Below are 21,303 nucleotides of genomic sequence, written 5' to 3' on the forward strand. Positions count from 1 at the left end.
TAAAAAAAACTAGTTATTTTTAAGACTAGCTTTTTATTAATATTTTGGACACGAATGTGACAAAATGGAACATTATTCCAGCATATAATAATGCAATGTTACAAAATTATTTTAACATACAAAAATGTAACAGCAGCAAAATGGGCTTTTAATAAACTTCAAGTCACAAACATGCTGAAAGCCTTCAAAGTAAAAAAAACCAAAAAACAAAACCCCAAAACAAAAACAAAACATTTTGAAGGATTAAAGAGTCCTAGCTCAAATCTCAGTGCAACATATTTTAAATCTGCTCGGTCCAAAAATTACATTACAATAACATTAAAGTTGCAAAGTCAAGTCACTCACAAGTTAGAAATAACAGAATTAAGTTTTCCATGTAACCTTAATTTGGCCTCCTTGTGAATATGTATTGTAAACCTTTAAATTACATAATCACATACTATTTTCTCCACAGGATCTCTGCCTCATTTAGTGCATAGGTAGGGTCCTACCAAATTTGTGGCCATGAAAAACATCACGGAGCATGAAATCTGGTCTCGTCCATGAAATCTGTTTGTGTGTGTACTTTTACCCTGCACTATACAGATTTCACAGGGGAGACCAACGTTTCCTCAAAATGGGGGCTGACCCAAAAGGGAGTTGTGGGGGGAAGGGTCAGAAGGTTACTGTTGGCGGGGGGTCACAGTATTGCCACCCTTACTTCTGCAGTGTCTTCAGTACTGGGTGGCCAGAGAGTGTTAGCTGCTGGTAGTGGCGCTGTCTTCAGGGCTGAGCTCCCAGTTCGCAGCCATTGCTCTCCATCAGTCAAGCTCTGAAGGCAGTGCTGCTGCCAGCAGCAGTGCAGAAGTAAGGGTGGCAAAACCATGACACTCCCCCGTACAATAACCTTGTGACACCCTCCCCCTCAACCTCCTTTTGGGTCAGGAAATCTATACTTACTGTAACATTTCAGATTTAAATATCTGAAATAATGAAATTTACTATTTTAAAAATTCTATGACCATGAAATTGACCAAAATGGGCTGTGAATTTGGTAGGGCCTTATGTATATGATAGATGGTGGAGACTGAATAAGCAGCTATTCAATATTTTGTTTATCCTTATTGTTCAATGAGTAGCCCCAGGTTTTATTTAGTCACACTATTCAAACCCTGCTCTGAAGTTTTGAACTATTAATTTCCTTATGGTCTTTTCTATAGTGCTCATCATTATAGTATCTCAGAGGTTCACAAAAATTAATTTATATATTTTCACAGCACCCCAGTGAGGCGATGGGGAGACATTAGTCTCATTTTATAGATGGGGAACTAAGACACAGTAACATTAAAGTCAGAAGTGTCCACGAATTTTGCATGCCCAATTTGAGATGTCCTCTCCAAGTCCCAATCTTTCCTCCCATCTGGGCTCTCAATCCCAGTCTCTATCCCCTCCTCGCCTCCCAGACTCTTTTCCCAGCTAGTTTCAGTCCCCGTCTCCCAATTCCCCCAGCTCCTTGTCCCAAGCCTACTCCATCATTCTAGCTCAGTTCTTGTCCCCTGTGCAGCTAATTCAGATTTTTTTGTTCCAAACTACTGGGGGGGAAGGGAGGAGCAGGGGAAGTGGTATTGAGAGCACCGGAGAGACTGTCTTTCCACTCTCCGTTCTGATGCCCAGCATCACATTGGTCATAGAAGCTAGCAGCAGTCATTGCAAAGAGTCCAGAATCCCTGAGATGGAGCATGCTCAGTGCAGACAGTATCCAAAGAATTTAGATGCAAAATCCTAGCCAGCCTCTACTGAACATGTGCCAATTGTGATTTTTCAAAGGCTTATATATATGATAATTTGTCTAAATTTGACATCTTTTCACTGGAATAACAAAAGGCAGATCCCTGATACTAGGGCAACATCTCTGACAATTTTCCAGACCTTCTTCCCAAGCACAAAGACACTAGAGCTTTTCAAGAAAACAGTTAACTTTTTTTCATATGGGCAACAATACATTTTTCCCAATCTGATTCTCAGAATTGGTTTCTTTTTTTTGCTGATACTTACAAAAAATAAAATAAAATTCAGCCTGAGGTAGACAGCCAGCATGGAAAACTTCACCTTTAATGACTGAAGTTTGGCAACATTATTAGCAACTGAAAATGGTGCCAAGTGATATTAAATACAGGTGCTACCAGCTCTGCCTATAACATACTAAAAGATACAATTTACAATGAAAAAAATAAACCTTTCAATATATATTTCACCCCTCACCCTACTGTCACTCCTTTTCCCTCCTCCTCTTGTCTTTTACTTCCTTTCACTATCTTCCTACTTTCTTTACAAAAGTATGCTCAGGGTCTTCCTTCCTCTATCCTTGCCACAGCAGAGTATATCTTTGCAAAGCTGCCAGCAAAGACTTCCTGTCTCATGTTAGACTTGAGACAGGTAGTATTTACTAGGCAGTAGTTCAGTCTCTATGCTGACTCAGTCCCTATCCTCTGCAAAGGTTCCCTAATAAGTCAGCCCACAATGAGGGTGGACTTTTGTGACACGGACACAGGACCAATAACTCATATTCCAAAGTTGTTTGTAGCATTGTTATAGCCAAATTGGTCTCATGAGAGAGACAAAGTAAGTGGGGAATGGACCAACTTCTGTTGATGGAAAGTACAAGCTTTTGAGCTTCATAGAGTTCTTCTTCAGGTGTGGGTAAGGTAATCAGAGCATCTAAGCTAAATATAAAGTTGGGTCAGACTGGTAAGCATAAGTAGTTTACACATGCTATAGGAGAGCACTTAAAATGAAGTGGGCAATTAAGGGTTTGCACGTAATAGGGTGTTACAAATTGTTGTAATGAGCCATAAAACCAGTGTCTCTGTTGAACCAACGCCCGAACGGTAACTGTGTGGGTGAAACCAGGCAATCATCATGCTCTCAAATGAATTCACACAGAAAACAATAAAAGACAAAAACACCATATCATCCATGGGTGTACACCAGGGGTTGGCAACCGACGGCACGTGAGCCGATTTTTAATGGCATGCTGCTGCCTGCTGGGTCCCAGCCACCGGCCCCGCTCAGCCTGCTGCCAAACCCAGGCCGGGACCCTAGCAGGCAGCAGCGTGCCATTAAAAATCCTGCCTGCCCCGGCCTGCTCTTCACCCCTGCCCCCCCCAGGGGGGGCAGGGGTGAAGAAGCTTGGTCCTGCTGGCTGCTGCTGCAGGGCAGGCAAGCTCCTCCCTCCCCCGCCTCTTCCCCCTGCGTGCTGCGTTCCTGCCCCGCCTCCTCTCCCTGCCGCCGATCAGCTGATGGCCCTGGCACGGGACGGGGAGAAGCGGAGCCGCAGCGCACTCACTGCTCCGGGGAGGAGGCGGAGAAAAAGTGGGGACGGGGCCTTGGGGACTGGGGGTGGAATTGGGGCATATCCCCTCCAGCCCCCTGCCGTGAACCGCTCTGGGCAGAGGGCTGGGAGCACCCCCATGACCCCAGCCCACACCCCCAGCCCTCTGCCCTGACTCCTACACCCCCCCCAACCCCAGCCCTGACTCCAGCACCCCCACACATGCCCCCAGCCCCCTGCCCTGACTCCTGCACCCCCCACATTCCCACCCCCACCCTGAGCACCAAACGGGAGTTCCTGCACCCTCACCCCCCCCACATTCCCACCTGCACCAAATGGGAGCTGCCCAGGTAAGCACTCCACACGCAAACCTCCTGCCCCAACCCTGAGCCCCCCCTCCCTCATTCTAGCTCCTGGCCAGACCCTGCACCCTAACCCCCAGTCTGCTCCTTCACCCCCAGCCCTGTACTCAGTGCACTCCCACCCTCAGCTCAGGGCAGAGAGAGAGGAAGAGAATGGGCTAGAATGAGGGAGAAGGTAGGTACCCACTCTATGTGGGCAGGGCCGGGATCCCAGACTGGCAGCGGGCTGAGAGGGGCTGGCAGCCGGGACCCTGGCTGGCAGGAGCCGGCGGACTGAACCCCAGACCGACACTGGGCTGAGTGGCAGCAGGCTGAGCTGCTCAGCCCACTGCCAGTCTGGGGTTCTGGCTGCCAGATCCTTGCCAGCTGGGGTCCTGGCCGCAGACCCCGCTCAGCCTGCTGCCGGCTGAGGTGAATGGAACCCCAGGCTGGCAGCGGGCTGAGTGGGCCGGCGGTGTAAGATCAGCATTTTAATTTAATTTTAAATGAAGCTTCTTAAACATTTTGAAATCTTGTTTACTTTACATACGACAATAGTTTAGTTACATAATATATAGACTTATAGAGAGAGACCGTCTAAAAAACGTTAAAATGTATTACTGGCATGCAAAACCTTAAATTAGAGGGAATAAATGAAGATTCAGCGCACCACTTCTGAAAGGTTGCCGACCCGTGTTGTACACTTTTCACAAAGCAATCACTCCATAGCTGACCTCTCCTTCCTCATCCTCAAAGGAAACCTGCTCAACACCTTCAAAAGGCAAGCCTAGAAACTTAAATTCATAACTCTGCTAGACACTGAAAACCATGGACTCAGAGAGACTATTTTTATGACTCATTACAACAATTTTTAACCCCTAGTTGCCCACTTCATTTTAAATGGTCTCCTACAGCATGTGTCAACTCCTTATGCTTAACAATCTGTCCCAACTTGCATTTTGTGTAGACACTGTGGTTACCTTCCCCAGACCAGAAGAAGAGCTCCGTGAAGCTTGAAAGCTTGTACCTTCCACCAACAGAAGCTGGTCCAATAAAAGATATTGCCTCAGCTACCCTGTCTCTCTCATTTCACAACGGCCACTAAACAACCATTAGAGGTCTACAACTTTCAGCAACAACCTATCTTTGTTGGATTCCCACTGGCAACCTACAGCTTAAAGGCTCCATAGCTCATTAACATTTCTCTATTCCCAGGGAGTCAAATCCACCGTCCCCCGTCAACAACTGCATGCTAACAAATAAAGGTCTTTTCTATGCCAATATAATGACTTGGTGAAAATATTTTAAGAACCACCGTGTATTCTGCACACCTTCCAAAATCAAAACTAAAATAATTTATAAGACCAAAAAACAAACAAAACAAGTACAATAAAACACTGAAAGTAGACGGGAGCAAAGCACAGTTGAGAAAATCTACAATAATAATCCACCTATAAGGCCTACAAATATTTTAATTGGCCAAATCCATAGACAATACAGAACAGGTAGGCATTGAAAAATATTGGAAATACTCAATACAAAAGGAAAACAGTTTCAGTGAGAAATTATTCTCCTTAAGTGTTAGTGTTCATAACAAAGAAATATATTTTAACAAAGCAATAATGCAGCAGCAAAAACTCTTTACCTTGAAGTTCAACCCAGTCCTACAACTCTAGATCTGGAGCTCTACCAAAGGCATTTTCCTTCCACTGTGTGCCTTGCAGCTCCTACTAAACAGCTAGATCCTCATCTCACTGAGGATATGGAAAGACTCAGTGACTTCACTGATTTATGGATTAGGCCCATAGTTCTTTCCCCAAGCACCTGTGCAAGGACATGGGGAAGCTATCCTGAAATTAACTATGTGTTCAATGGGCAACACAGATTGCTCCTGCATCTTGTCAAAAGTACGTTCACTTTTCCACAAAAGTTTGAAGAGTAGAGTAATCTTTAATATACTATTTTTCCTAACCATAAAAGGTGCAACTATGGCTTTGCTGTATACGTGTATTTAAATCAATAAGCAAGTCAGCTAATGCAACTAGGACTGCTATATCACCCTCAACTTGTCCATATTTCATTTAGGAATTGCAGTGTGCATGGTTGTATATAAAAGGACCCCAAAGCACTATAATTCCCTTTGTTATTCTTTATAAATGCAGATGTACCAGAGTCAAGCTCTCTTAGGAGAATTAGGGATTAAAAATGAAATAAGGGAATTAATACATGCTATACACATGCATACACCATTTTATCATAGTTTGGCTAAACACCCTTTCTTACTTGGAACTTGGTTTGTTTTCTTCCTAACTTACCAGCTGCAGCTTTTTCTTTTCCTTGGTAGCATTGCTGTGTGCAGCCTCAATCGCAGTGTGATGTTTCCATGCCAATTCTTCCAAGGTCTTAGAATGAGCCTCATTTAACTGTGCAGCTTCCCCTTCCAATCTGGTTTGCAGCTTTATCAGCTCTTTCTCATAATACTCTCGTTGTGTTTCCCTTGCTTCATTTACCTTCTGTAAAAGCCAGACAAAAAAAATTCCAAATCACCTATTCTTAAGTGTTTGTCTATTTCAGTAAGGAGAAAAAGAAAAAAAAGGAAAAACTAGAAGTTTTACACAAATACTTGAAAACAATTATACTTCATATATATGTAGCACAGAATAAATACCCTTAAACCAGATCTTTAAACTATACTCAAAAAGGTATTTAATTATAGACTAGGTATAAGAAGTTAAAATCTATTGTCTCTTTTTTTGCTCTATTTTATCTTGTAAAGGAACAGCAGACAAATTTCAGATCTACAGGCAATTTCCAATTCTTTATTCTCTGAGCTACAAACATGGTTTTGGAAACTAGCCCTTCTTTCTTATTTTAGTTTTGAACCAGTGCTGGTGTGCAGTGAGGCAAGGAGGAAATTCATTATTATGATGCCCTCTCAGGACAAAAGTCAGAAGGAAGGTTCTTCAAACAACATAACAGTTTAAACCAGTATGCGTTTCTCTACTCCATTACTTTATATGTAACCTATATCATCATCATGATCTTAACTGGTGGGAACAGAAAGAAACAATTAAAGAACCATTATACATTAGCTCAAGTTTTAGTTTGCTATATTTGCCATGTCATGTACATTCTCAAGGCTTACTGATTTTCAATTTTTCCTTGACCTCAATCCCATTCCCACCTCACGGAGGCACAATGGGAGATGAGACACATAGGAAGATTACTGGCAATCTGCTTCAAGAATCAAGCAGCACAACAGATGCCAGAAATCAGTTTGGATAACATTGCACCTGCCTCCTCTCTGTCTTTATCTCAGCTGAAACTATCACCTTCAACTCTGCAATGCACATGATCTACATTAGTAACTTTAAAAGTTGGCAGTACCATATGTGCCTCACAGGGCAGTGTAATGTGCTATCACTGCTCCAGTCAGTTAGTCACTCCAGTCTTTTAAAAGAGTTAGGATATTTCAGAATTCATTAATATTTCCAGTTAGAATTGTAAGGCTTCTATTTTGTTGTTCTAAAATAAAAAGAACTAGTTTTGTTGTTTTACCTTTTCCAGTGCCAGAATCTGCTGCCTTTGTCTTTCATCCAGACTTTGTGTTTTGCTCTGCAATAGATTTCTTTCCTCTTCCAGCTGAGATAGTTTCTCTTTTAATCTAGATTTTTCTGATTCCAAATCTCTTATTGTAACTTCCTGTGTCATCTGTGTAGCTTGAAGAATTCCTATGTGACCTACAAAAAGAAAACAACCATTTAAAATCTCAGATATGAAGATTATTCACCTGTAACCCAAATTCCTACAAATGGACTCTGCACATTCCCACCCAAGTGATGTCCAGTGATGCAGCTCTGACAGTGGAAACTTCTTGCAGCAGTTCCCATTGGAGTGCTGTCATCCCACCTCCTTTCCCTTCCTCACTGTTCCTAAATGTTTGGAGGGCAAGGGTATAAAAAGGGGGCATGATAATCTTGTTGCCTTAGTTCCTTCCACTGCCTCTTCAAGGTTCAAAGTTTAAATTAGCACTCCGAAGAAGAAAGTGAGGAGGAAGAGGAAAGTATGTATGTGCCGAGTCCATCTCAAATAATTCTGGTGATTGGTGAATAACTTTCATTTCTTTTTCAAATGGCCTCAGCACATTCCCACTCATGGGATAGTTAGATAAGCAGTACCACAATCTCTGTAAGTTGAGATGCACGGTCCTAATTGAATAATGATTGTAGTACTGCATTACCAAACTGAACATCTGACCAGAATGCTAGATCTAGTGAGTAGTGCTTTGTGAAAGTGTGAATAGAGCTCCAGGTTGTAGCTCTTCATGTTTCTAAAATCGGGATAAGCTTGAGGCATGCCATGGAAACCATATTTTCCTTTGGAAGAGGCGCAGAGCTTTTTTGTAGCTTTCCACTATACAAAACAGCTTTCCTCTGTACAAAACCTAATCCATTTAGACAAATGTTGAGATGCAATTATGTTTTCTTTATTATTAGCATCCCTAAATGAAATAAAAACTTTTGGTGACTTCTTGGCAATTAAGGCATGAAGCTTTGCCTCATCTGAATGAGAATGAGGTCTAAAAAAGAATACTGCTAAGTTATTGATCTGAGTCAGGTTAAAATCTATTACAACTTTGGGAAGGAATTTAGGATGCAGATGGAGGATTTTTTCCCTGTGAAATACAGTGAATGGTGGGTCAGCCATGAGGATCTGTAACTTGCGCATCTGCTAGAATTGTAAGCTTGCTGTAATGAAGGCTGTTTTGATTGAAAGGAGAACTAAGTGACCCCATTGGCTCAAAGGCAGTTTCATGAACTGAGTAGGTACTAGGTTAAGATCCCAAGTCAGAGTTAGCTCTTTACTGGAGGAAAATGTTTACTGTTCCTTTCGTGAACCTCTTGACTCTGTCATGTGTGAATTTAGTCTTATTATCAATAAATGCATGGTGTGCAGAAATGTGTGCTAAGTGGACTTTCAAGAATGATATAGAAAGAGTTCTAATCACTTTAAAAGAAGTAGGTATTCTGGTACGGAGTACTCAGATGATGTTTCTGAAACCATGTTGTTAGTATTGGGCCAGATTAAAAATATTTTGCATCTGAAAACATAGCATCTGAGAGTTGACTGTTTTCTGGAATTTATCAGGACACGAGAAAGTTCAAGAGAGTGGGACTTTTCTAGGTCTGTCACAATCCTATGGTCCATGCTGTCAAGTGCAGAGACTGGGGTCCAGCTGGTAAATACATCTGTTCTGCCGGGTCAGTAGATCTGTGGTTAGTGGAAGAGACCGATAGTTCCCTCTGAACAGAAGAAGAAGAAGAAGAAGATCTGGAAACGCTGGTTGTCTCACCTGTGCTGCGGCAATAGAGGTTATTCTTGCTTTTTCTGTCTTATTTTTCTTATGACTCTTTGAGAGAGAATAAATGGGGGAAAGGGTATAAAGGAGACCTATTTCCCAGTCAAGCAGAAATGCATCTGATATGGATTGGATTTCTACTCCAGTTCTTGAACAAAACCTTGGGCATTATGAATTGCATCTGCTTGCAAATAAGTATATGTCTGGATAGCTCCAAAGACAGAATCTCTCATCTACTACTAAGATTTTGTGACCATTTGTACTGTTCACGCCTGTCTCTGCTCAACTGGTCTGCAATCCTGTTGACTTTGCCCATGAGATGTAGGGCTATACGGTAGATATGGTGCTGGATGCATCAGTCGCACAGTGCCACTGTTTCTCTGCACAGTTGCCTGGAGTGGGCCCCTTGTTTGCTCACACAGAACACGGCTGCTGTGTCTGTTGATACATGGATGACTTTGCCTTGCAGATGAGGAGAAAGGATTTGAAATCCAAATGGAATGCTCTTAATTTTAGCACTTGCAGAGTCCTTTTCCAGTGGTTCGGATGTCTATGGACAGTTAGGTTGTACAAGGGAGCTCCCCATCCCAAATATGAAATGTTTGAGGCAATCATAGTCAACAAAGCTGGGGGGCTGAATGTTACTCCTTCCAAAACACTATGATGCTGAATTGACCAACTGAAGGATGACAGTACCTCCTTCCGAATGGTCAGTTTGGAGAACATGCTGTCCAAATTTGGAAGATAATTCTTTGCTAGCCAGTTCTCATCTTGAGGTGGATACTTCACTGACAGGGCTTCTTGTGGAGTCTTTGTTGCCATCAAGATTTTCATAAATCTTCCTTCTGGATGGAAGACTATGGCTTTTCAAGAATCCAGAATTCCCCAATAAACTGGAATGACTACACAGGTGTTGTGATTTTTTTCAGCTTATTCTGAGCCTCAGTTTTTGAAGAGGGATCATGTCTGTACCATAACTGTTGAAAGGTCCTCCCCACTGATGAACCAATCATCTACATAGAAATAAATGTGGATGCCCTGTCACCTTAGATGTGCTGCTGCTGCAGACAGACACTTTGTGACTACTCACATGCACCTGAGCAGGGGAAAAGGAGGATTCTGTAGTGGAAGCGGTCCTCTCGTATGATGAAATGAAGGTATTTGTAATGTGAAGGTCTGATAATTCTAAAATACACTTCTTAAAAACCGAAAGATTCAAGCCAATCTTGGGTGGATAAGGAGGACATAACTGATGCCAGGGTTAACACAAAGAATTTGAACTCCCTAATTAATTGATTGAATTTTCACAGATCTAAAACAGGCAGAAGGTTTCCATCTTTCTTTGGGATCGGAAAGTATCTGGCCAAGAAACCCTTTCCATGGAATTCCCTTGAATTCTTCTGCATGGCTCCTTGCTTACATTAGAGACTGGATTTCTGCTCCTAACAGACTCTCATGAAAAGGTCCTTGAAGAGAGAAGGGACAAGAGGACTGGGGGGGGATGTATTGTGTTGAACTGAATAGAATAAATTTTCTGTATAATTTCAGGATCCAGCTGTCTGTTGTGAAGGCATGCCCGATGTTGAAGGAGTGGGGAAAGTCTTCTTTTCCAAATAGAAGAGAGGAACATGGATGGATCAAGGTTGATCTGATGCTCTTGGGTGTCTCAGCAAACATGAGGTCTAAGCCCTAGCGTGAAAGACAAGGAAACTGTTGATTTGCCCTTTGTATGAAATTTTACAATTTTCCTCCTCTGTAGCCATTGCTAAGAGGATGATTGCTTGTACTGCCATCTCTGCGTGAAGTAGGATAATGTGGAAGACGAATATTCTGGGTTTATGATATCTAAAGGCAGGAACATCAAAATGTCTTCTGAATGGCTGATAGACCCCTCTATACTAGTTGTTGAACTTAGTACGCTTCAGCTTTTCTAGGATTTCATCCATTCTTGAACAAACAGACCATCTCCCACAATGGAAGGTCTTCCACACATGTTCTCATCTCTCATGCAAGGCCAGATGATCTCAGTCATGAATATCACCTTAATGCTATTGCTGAAGCCGCTGCTCAAGCTGCTGCATCACAGAAGTCAAATGAGGACACCTGCAATAAACCTTCCAACACGGGAGAGTGATTTTCATGGCTTTGCCAGCTTCTTCTGGTCTTTAGGAAGGGATCTGGCAAAATTGGCCAGGAACAAGTACCACCTTGGAGAGAAGATGGACATTCTAACTTGATAATTAGAAAACCTAATGCCAAGTGAAACAGATGAGAAGACCTTTCTGACTAAGTTGTTAAGCTATTTCCCTTTTCTGTCTGACAGGATTGTATGTACCTATCCTCCTTTTGTTCTTTGGACAGCTACGGCAACAACCAGTGAATTAAGAGCTGGATGTGTGTGGAAGAGTGAAAACCCTTCATATGATAGTTGATAACACTTGTCCAACACTTTTTAAAAACATAGCTTGACCCATTTCAGGATGTGATTATATTCTCTTGACCAGCTGCAATAAACCTTCCAACATAGGAGAGTGATTTTATTGTTGGAAGGAGATCCCAAAGTATTGAATACAGGATGAAAGGTTTCCTCCACTGTGAAAGATTATATCTTCAGTATTGTACCTATTCTTTCTAGCATTTCATGGAAACGAATAGCATCTTCTGATGAAGATGAGGAGATTCCCTCCCACACCTCAACACACACACAAATATTATCATCAGGAGATATCTGATTGTCTGGTTCCATGCTGGCATCCTGGAATTCAGTGGAACCTCCTGTTTCGTATTCTAACATGTCAGGGACTAACATGAGAGAAGGGTCTCTCTAAAGTGGCAATGTAGACAGAGCTGGATGAGTTGGATCCAAAATGCCAGTAAGGAAGTTGAAGAGTAGTAAAGTCATCTAACCAAGGGAGGTATATAACATTATTTTTAGTATTCAGTGTCAGACTATCATAATACCATGTAGTGTAAAGGTGTTCCCTTTGTCTAAATGATCTGTATATGATGTCAGTATAATGTTTTCTAGTGTATGTGATCCACCCTCCCAGGAAGGAGAGGAGGTGGCAAATTAACAGGTCTATCTTAGCCTTAATCATTATCTGATTGTGGATCCAAATGTGGATCTGATGTAGCTCAAACTAGAGACAGTACTGGCCTTGGTAAGTACAGTATAGAAAATAGTGAAGGTCAGTTCCCTGGGGAACCTGGAGAGAGAGAGAGAGAGAGAGTATGTGTGTGTGTGTGTATGAGAGTGGAGGGAGCCAAATCTGAGGGGAAATCTGTAACTGAGCGGGGGTGTTTCTTTTCTTTCTGAGTGAAGACGAGGGAGTAAGGGTATCAGAGTCTTCAATTCTTCTTTTAATTCCCTTATCTTCCCCCCCCCAAAAAAGGATCCCTAAACAGGGGAGGCCTTTGGATCAGAGTATGGTTTTGACTGCAGGTCTGGTTTATGTACTTGGACCACTATTGTAATAGTGAAAGTGGATGGTGCTGAGGAGTCTGAGGTGTCTCCAGTAATATTTTTTGGAACCGCCACCCTCATGAAATTGGGGTATGATGCTTTGGGATTCATAATCACCATGAGCCTTTGGTTTTGGCCTGTGTTCCAAAGGTGGTCTTGGAACGGAGGCCATGAGAGCCAAGGGGTTCCAGTGTGCAGACAGACTCTGCCAGCAGACAGACAGATACCTGCAAGGTCTGTCGCCTCCTGGCTAGGGACTGGAGATGACAGATCCGAAGGACTGCATTCCTGAGGTGTGGCTCTGCTAACAGAGGCTGACACCAGCAGGGACCCTGCTTTGTTGCACCATCAAATCTGACGACGGTGGATTCCTTGGTAACATGATTTTAGATTTGACTCCGGTAGCAAAATGCCTTGGACAGGATCTTATGCTGCTTTTAAGTCCCCAAAGGAGCTGGGGATGAAGTAGGCCTATCAGTACTCACGAATCCTACAGACTTGGAACTGTTTTTTTTCATTCCTTGTGAGCTCTTGGGGTGAAAGTGGTACAAATGGCACAGCAAGATGAAGCAAGACCTTCCCCCAAACAAGCCAGACACTAAACATGGGTGTCTGATGCTGTAAACAGGGCCAGAGGCACACCTCGTAAATCCTGGCTTTTTTCCTTTTGGATCTGCCATCAGTTGTGCACACCTCTGTTGGAGCACTACAACTGACTAAAAAGAAATTAAAATTTAAAAGCTAAATCTTATACTAACTGAGACCTAGCTAAGGCACTGAGACTGAAAAGTCGATGATTCCATATCAGACTGACCTGACGAAGTTCCTGGTACATCTGTAAGGGATGTTGGAAGAAACTGAGGTGGCTGGAACACCACGCCCCTTTTTACAGCCTCACCCTCAATGTCCAGGAACAGTGGAGGAAGGGCAAGAGGTGTAAGAGTGCGCTCAGGCAGACTTATCCACCGTCAGAGCTACACTGTTGACACAACCATAAGTAAGAATGTGCAGAAGCCATTCAAAGAAGAATGCCCACTACACCCTTTGGAGTTTGAATGTATTCAAATATACAGTTAAATATGTTACTGAGTTAATTAAATCCACAGCAATGATCAACCCTTCAGATGCTATATGAAGATATTAAATATACAGAGCAATAACACTGATACATGTCCTTAAAATTCATTAAGGACATTTTGTTTCCTAAAAGAAAATTAAAGTTCTTTGAAGTGTTTTCTGAATGTGGAGTTAATGGACTGCTCCTACATTGCCCTTTGACTCAGATCACTTGGTAGTTTAGAATTTTGGCACCCAGCTCTGTTCACAGCACTATTTCACCTTCTCAGAACTCTGAAGCAGATAATTTGTCCCATTCTGGTCCCTTTGCATCAGTACTGCAATGCAAAGGATTCTGCCAGCCCATGAGAAAGCCCAGCGGGCACAGAGCCAGCACAGCCCTGGACACAAGGAGTTTGGGGACGAGATGGGGAAGAAGAATGGCAACAAGATGTTGTGCTCCTGCTATCCTCAGCTAGAAGTATTGCCAGCTGGAGCAGATTAGAACAGCCTGAAGACAGCTCAGGCTATGAAAGTGTTTAGTAACTTCTGCTCTGAAGAAATAAGAGGCAATACCCACTGGTCATTCATGATGTTCCTCAGAGGTAACAAAAATGGAGAAGCCCATCACTCAGATGTCGTCACCCACATCTGTCATGTACTCGTACATCTGGCATCAAAAGCTTTATTTGATATATTTGGTAGCATATACCAGCTTTTGCCGGTTTCAGGATGCTCTAGGGCCACAATAGCTCTATATTTTAGAGAGGAAAGGAGATATTTTTAAGAGGACCTTTGAAAGAGTAGTAATCTTTGTGACAGTAGGAGAAAGCATAGCATGAACTAGGCTTCCCAAACAATGATACAGTGTTATTTTAGTTCTTGAGATCTTAGAGTGCCTGTTCAAGAGTGTTACCTAAAAGAATCTCTTTTCCTTTAATGAGAGTGTCAATGAGACACTTCTTGGATTCAAACTCTGGTTCTCAGCTTCAAAGCCAATCTACTGATCAGATTGTGGGTCAGGAGATAGCAGGAGAGGGAGGCCAACTCAATATTGGCATCACAGAGAAAGATGAAAGCCAGACAATCCTATGGAACAGCTCTCCTCAAGATTTTAAGTTGAATACCCAGCTTCCAGTTCTGCTATATAGGTCCTCAAAGGTGACAATGACCACTGCTGGAAGTTAAGATTTCCTCGCCAATCAGCTTTCAGCAAGATCAAAAAAAGAGAGCCCAAATAACCTAGACATGACTATAGGCAGAACAGGGTTTGCATCTGGCCACTCTCACAATTCCACAATCGTTTTCACTAATGATATTGTGACAAATATTGCAACCCAATGCAGTATCTTTGAGGACCATGCCATATTATGTTTATGTATCACTGTGGGCCAGGAATTGTATGCAACTCCAGGGGGGAAGGGTCACCATAGCTCCCTCCAGGAACCAAAACTAGTAGGGGGTAAGTAAGGTGAATCACTTAGGTTGTAAACAGAGAGATACCACCCCCAGGGGAGGTATGTATATACTGACTCAAACTGGGTTTTTCAGAGACCTACAGACACAGAAAGGGCTTTTGACATAAAAAGACTGGGTTTAAACTGACTCAAGGCCTTCTTTCTAATCCAGCAAAGAGTAAGGATATTCTGTCCAAGGGGGGGCCCAAACCTTGTGGAAAGGTTGGAAAGACTTTGGGCTATTAGAGCCCTATAAGACTGGTGGGTGCCTCCCCATATGTTTAGTGTGTATTTAAATTATGTTTTTAGTATGTTTTCCCTGTGATGGTTTTACCTTAAGAATAAATGAGCTTGCTTAGAAAGAGCTGTGTGGTAACTTGTAATTGCTGGCAATACTCTGTTCTTAAACTTCAGAGAAAGCAAGGCACAGGCACCAGTGGTTAGGCAGACTGGCTTGCTGGGGATATTGCAGAGTAAGGCAGGGTGGTGTGCAGCCTTAAAACCCCTGGAGAGGAAATGAGTGGGGCAGTGGTCCCCACCAGAGACAAGTGATGGTTGGACACCTGAGACCTGACTGGGCACACCTGGAGTGGATCATGAGGTGAGAGGGTGTGTGGGGGAAAAATAGGTGAAGTTACCCTGAAACTGTGACAGGTATAAACATACCTCCCATGCTTGTACCTAGCCTTGAAGAACCTCTACTTGGGACTTTTTGTCTTTATTGTCAAACAAATCCAGAATACACTTTCCTAAAAGGTAGAATGATCTGACATTTTAATCAAAAACTGCCTTTATCAAGAATTAGGCAACTTAATAAAAGTCAAATACTTTCAAAATGCATTTAAAAATAGTATGACAGCTTGTAAAGCAAATATAAATCTAAATACAATACAAGTAACATTAATTTTTTTTAAAACAAGAAAAAAGCCTTTCAGAACTTTTTAGGGACAATGCAAAACTCTTCATGGACACTCTAGAGCTGCACAATTTTAAAAATAGAAAAAATAATAGTATCATCCTGAATTAATATTTGAGGCTCATTTACACACACAGTTATGGACATACATACTGGCTTTGAGTACAAGATCTGTGGCCTGCTGCTGTAAGTGTTCCCTAGCAGCTGCTAGCTCACTTTCCACCTCCTTGTGTTTGCTTAACAATGATATCTCCTCCTCCTTGACATCATCTAGCTGTTTTTGAAGCACCTAAGGAAACATACAACATAATATTCATTAACACTACATAATAATGCTGTTAAATTTAACAAGCACGAATTTAAAGTATAAATACAGATGACATTTCAGCTTATAAGGCTTATTATTCATATACAAAACAAGATCTTATACATAAAATGACACATACTAACATTGAGTGTTATGAAGCAAGCCTGCTATTTCTATAAAGTGTACTTGATCTCTGTATCAAATTTAACAAACCTATATATAATCATATTGTTAGGATGATTACAGTTTTTTATTATTGCCTCTGTAATCCACATTTGGATCCACAATCAGATAAGATCAGTGTGATTTAATCAGCCATTACATACTATCCATACAAAATGTATATTTTCCCCTTTTCAAGGCTGAAGCCGCACTAGCTGACAGTCATGAAAAATGATTTCCAAAATAAATTAAGGGGAAGAGGGAAGGAAATCCACATATACATTTGTCTAAAGAGATTTTCAGTGGAAATAATAAAAATCAACGTTAATGTAATCTTAAAATAGAAACTGGAAATCAGAAACAAATTATGGTTTCCATCACAACCATAACTTTATACCCTTCTGCATATGAATTATGAGAGGATCTTTCATTACATAGCCATATAGCACAAGGCAAGATGAAACTCTACACTGTTCAAATATATTCATTTTACCAATACCAGGTAACTATTGGATATATATAAATATTTCATACAATAATCATAATAAATATAAAAAACCTTTGTTAAAACATTAATAAGGTCGCAAAATTAGGCACTCAGAAGTTAGGAAATGCCAGAATTCATGAGCCTGTGCAAACTTAATCCAGCCCACTCGTACATAAGCATTATGATACAGTCTTTAAATGCATGGTCCAATATGGAGAGGCTACTTACCTTACACAGTAACTTGAGTTCTCCGAGATGTGACCCATTATGGGTGCTCCACATCAGCATGTGTGCATGCCTGTGATCAGAGATTTTTGTCAGCTGCATCCACAGGTCCATGCCTGCACCCTAAACATTCTTGTGCTGTGGTACGATGGTATATAGAGAGGGGCCGACCTACTGCCAGTCCAGTTCCTTCTCAACCATGAAAGTCCAGCAAAACACTCCAACGCAGAAGGGAAGGAGGGAAGGTATTGGAGCACCCTTAGGGACACAGATCTTGAAGAACTCAAGTTACTTAAATGGAGGTTACTCACCTGTGACTGGAAGTTCTTTGGAATATGGTGTCTCTACCTGTATTCCACACGTGAGTATGCATGCATATCATGCACTTGAGCTTAGAGATTTTTAGTAAGCAGTGTCTGTTTGTCCTCATATTTGCAGTTGTTCTCATGCTCTGAACTGAGGATATAGTGGGCAGTGAGGACTGATGTTTCTCCAGTTCCTCCTTCTACCATGAACCCAGGCATGATCCATAGCTGAGGGGACAGAGGGCCGGTAGCAGAATACAGAAAAGGACCACACATCCCAAAGAACCTCCAGTTCCTGGTAAGTAACCTCCATTTCTTCTTCAAGTGATGGTCACTATGTGTATTCAACATGTGAGAAATTAATAAGCTGTAGTCAGTCGGGAGATGGGTACAAGGATGCAGATGGTATGGATGTCCATAATACTTTTTTTTTTTTTTTTTTTTTTACAGATACAGGTGTAGGGACGTCAGTATGGACCAAGGCATAACATTTTGTAAAGATGTACATGGAACTATACATAGCCACCCTACATATATCTATTAAGAGTACATCGTACAGAGATGCCACAGAGGCTGCTTGCGCTCTGGTGGAATGGGCTCTCAACCCCTCCGCGGTGTCTTTGTAATTGCTTTAATTCTCTGTAGATAGAATGCCAGTGCCTGTTGGGCATCTAGGGAGTGAAATCTTCTCTCCTTATCAGAAGCACAAGGTTTTGAAAAAAAATACTGGATGGTTTGATTTATGTAAAAGTCTGAAATTACTTTAGGGATCAATTTCAGGTGGATACAAAGAAAGAGTCTCTCTTTCTGAAAAATGGTATATGATGGATCTGCCATGAGTGTTCCCAGCTCACTCATCCTTCTGGCTGATGTAACAGCACTTAGGAAGACAACCTTCATCAAGAGATGGGAACTTAAAACAGGTGCCTATCACTTCAAAGGGAGGTCTGGTGAGAAGTGAGAGGATGAGACTGAGATCCCATTGTGGTATTAGAAGTTTCCCTGGAGGATGAAAAGTGCTGATTGCCATGAGGTGGATCCATAGGGAACTTATCGAGAAGCCCAACGTCTTCAGGGTGAGTCGGTAATCTAAAGTAACAGGAAATTCTAGCTACTTTGTCAAAATAGCACGTGATTTCCAAAGAGGAGAAATGTTTCCATTTGGCCGAACAACATCTCCTAATAGAATCCTTCCTACTTTGAATGAGAATGGATTGGACCACTAGTGAACAAGAGCATTCTACATTCAATGCCTATCCAAATATCAGGCCTTGAGTTGTAGAGGTCCTGCATTGGGGTGCCTAGTTACATTGTTGTGTTGCACGAGAAGATCCAGAAATGATCAGACATTGATAGTCGGAGAGGTTCAAATCCTCCAGAGGTCCAAGAATCAGAACTATCTTGGACAGCTGGGTGCAATGAGGATAACTTGAGCCTTGTCATGACAAATCTTTCACAGCACTTGTGGTCTTAGTGAGATGGACAAGAAGGCATACCTGAGACGGTCCGTTCAGGGTAGAAGGGCACCATTCTTCAAGCCTTGGCCTAGGGCTGCTCTGGAGCTGTGGAGGGGGAATTTGGGCTTTGCTTGCAAGGCAAAGAGGTCCAAGACAGCATTCCCAACTGCGTGAAGACCTCATTCAGGATGGAATCGTGAATCTCCCACTCATGGTCTGTGCAAAAAGGTCTACAGATTCTGTCTGTTAGGGAGTTCTGCGCACATAGTAGGTACACTGCTGAGAGGGTTATGTGGTTTCTTTTACACCATTTTCAGAAGTTGACTGTCTCTACACACAGGAGAAAGGATCTTGTTCCCCCCATTTGTTTACATAGACATTATATCGTCTGACATTACTTGGATATGTTGGGACTGGATGAGTGGAAGTGTCATGGGGCTGGTACACCCCTCAGCCTTTTGGGGTGGGGGAGGGCACATTATAGCCCCCACAGCTGAGTTTAGGGTTGCCTCTGGTCTTGGGGCTGTATGGCCTATAGGCCAGAGACACGGGCACGGCCCTTGCTATCCAGGCAGCAAAACCTATTGGCCAGAGTCACTGGCGTGACCCTTGCTACGAGGGCACCGTGGCCTATTGGCCCGAGTCAATGGCGCAGCCCTGGCTATCCCTCTGTGGGATAGGTGAACGTCTATGTGAAAGTAAATGTCTTATGTCAACAGCTGTGAAACATGTGCCCTCTTCCAGAGAAGGAATTACTGATGCCAATTTGACTATGCAGAATTGTAATTTTAAGAGGAATACATTTACTTGGCATAGATCAAGAATTGGTCTCCATCCTCCATTCTTTTTGGGGACTAGGAAATATGCAAAGTAAAATCCGTTCCCTTGATGTTGAGATGGAACTTGTTCTATCGCTCCTTGCTGGAGAAGAGAGTCCAACTCCTGACATAGGATTTTCTCTTGAGATTGTTTCCTGAGAAGAGGCAGGGAAGGCGGGTGTGGGTAGGAAGTGACAGAAACTTGAGTGGATAGCAGGAGTGAACAAGTTCCAGCATACACTTGTCCATTGTTATTGCCCTCCTAATTGCGGGTGAGGTGGCCACCAAAAACTTGGGTGGGCAGAATACTGAGGCAAATCAATCAGTATTTGATTGAAAGTCCCATCAAAAGAAACTCTTCAGCTCTGGATTGGGAGGAGGGGAAGGCAGTAGATGTTGAGGAAGCCATGTAACTCGATCATTGGCATTGTGGTTCCTGAGAGACAGCACTGATGATAAAATGGTTGAGGGGTTGGGGTTGGTCTTGTTCTGTACCCCTGCATGTGATGCTTCCTCTTTGGGGCGAGAATATAGATGCCCAGAGAGTCTTTTCATTAAACAAGTTAGCTGCATTAAAGGGCAAATATTCAGTGGTACTTTGGGACCTCTCTAGAGAAACCTGAGGACAGCAACTAAAGATCCACTCCTCATAACAACTACAGTTGCCACCCCTCTGGAAGCAGTATCAGCAGCATCTACTGCAGTCTTAAGTGACGTTGTGGCTACCAATTTACCCTCATCAACTGAGTTCCAGAATTGGACTTTATCCTCCTGAGGGAGTTTATCTTTGAAGTCCAACAATTTCACATAATTGAGGAAAAGTAAAATGTATTTTTCTAACAGGGCCTGGCAGATGGCAATTATAAATTTGAGGCTTGTCAGGAAGAAAACTTTCCTCCCTAGGATGACGAGGTGTTTAGCATGCTTGTACAAAGATCTTGGGGTGTTGCAGCCCGGATCTCTCAGTGGCTATTTGTACCACCAGGGAGCTGGGTGATGGGTCAGAGAACAAAAAACTCCGCTCTTTTACGTGGAACGAAATAGTGAGTGCGTCTCAGCCTTTTTTGGGGTGGGAGTGCAGGAGGTAGGACTGTGCACCACTCCCTGGCTGTCTCCATCATGGCCTCATTGACCAGGAGGGCCACCTGACTGGACCCAAAAGTCCAGGAGTTTTTGCTGAAAATCTTGAACCACTTTGAGCTGGATCTGGAGCTCGGACACCACCCCTTGTAAAGAACTCCTGATTTTGCCTGTGACGATCAGTGGAGATGGTGAAGATGGGATAACTGCCTTATCTGGGGAAGACAATAAAATAGCTGCTGGAACTGTTGCACGCAACTCCACTTTCAAATAGAGTCATTTGGTGTCGGCTTGGAGAGGATAGATAAGGTTCATACATGGTCCCGGGGGCCCCAGAAATGTCATACGAAGTGTCAACTGGTTGGGGCAGACTCCATGGCACTAGGAACCAGTGACACTTGGAAAGTCTATGTGGGGATAAAGGCTCATCTGGGGCCTCCAACTCATGTGATGAGAAATTTGGTTTTCAATCAACAGGTGGAACCATTGGTACCGATGGATGGGTACTCAGGTTCAGGGATCTAAGTGGCTGCATGTCCTCAAGGGTGATATCTTCCTCC

General features: G+C 42.6%; 1 protein-coding gene across 7 annotated transcripts in view; it reads right to left on the reverse strand.

Annotated features, from left to right (window-relative positions):
- FAM184A (family with sequence similarity 184 member A) overlaps nt 1-21,303 on the reverse strand; it is a 170,301-nt gene that overhangs the window by 83,626 nt on the left and 65,372 nt on the right. For all 7 annotated transcript variants that reach the window (XR_013345622.1, XR_013345624.1, XR_013345623.1 and 4 more), the window contains exons 3-5: nt 16,056-16,191; nt 7,210-7,391; nt 5,967-6,164 (exon numbers count right to left, since the gene is read on the reverse strand). Coding sequence is in view for 3 of the 7 variants with exons in the window: in XM_077813004.1 (XP_077669130.1) it covers nt 5,967-6,164; nt 7,210-7,391; nt 16,056-16,191 (516 nt within the window). In the remaining 4 variants the exon portion in view is untranslated. The remainder of the gene's footprint in view (nt 1-5,966; nt 6,165-7,209; nt 7,392-16,055; nt 16,192-21,303) is intronic.

This window comes from Eretmochelys imbricata, chromosome 3 (assembly GCF_965152235.1).
Source record: "Eretmochelys imbricata isolate rEreImb1 chromosome 3, rEreImb1.hap1, whole genome shotgun sequence".
NCBI lineage: Eukaryota > Metazoa > Chordata > Testudines > Cheloniidae > Eretmochelys > Eretmochelys imbricata.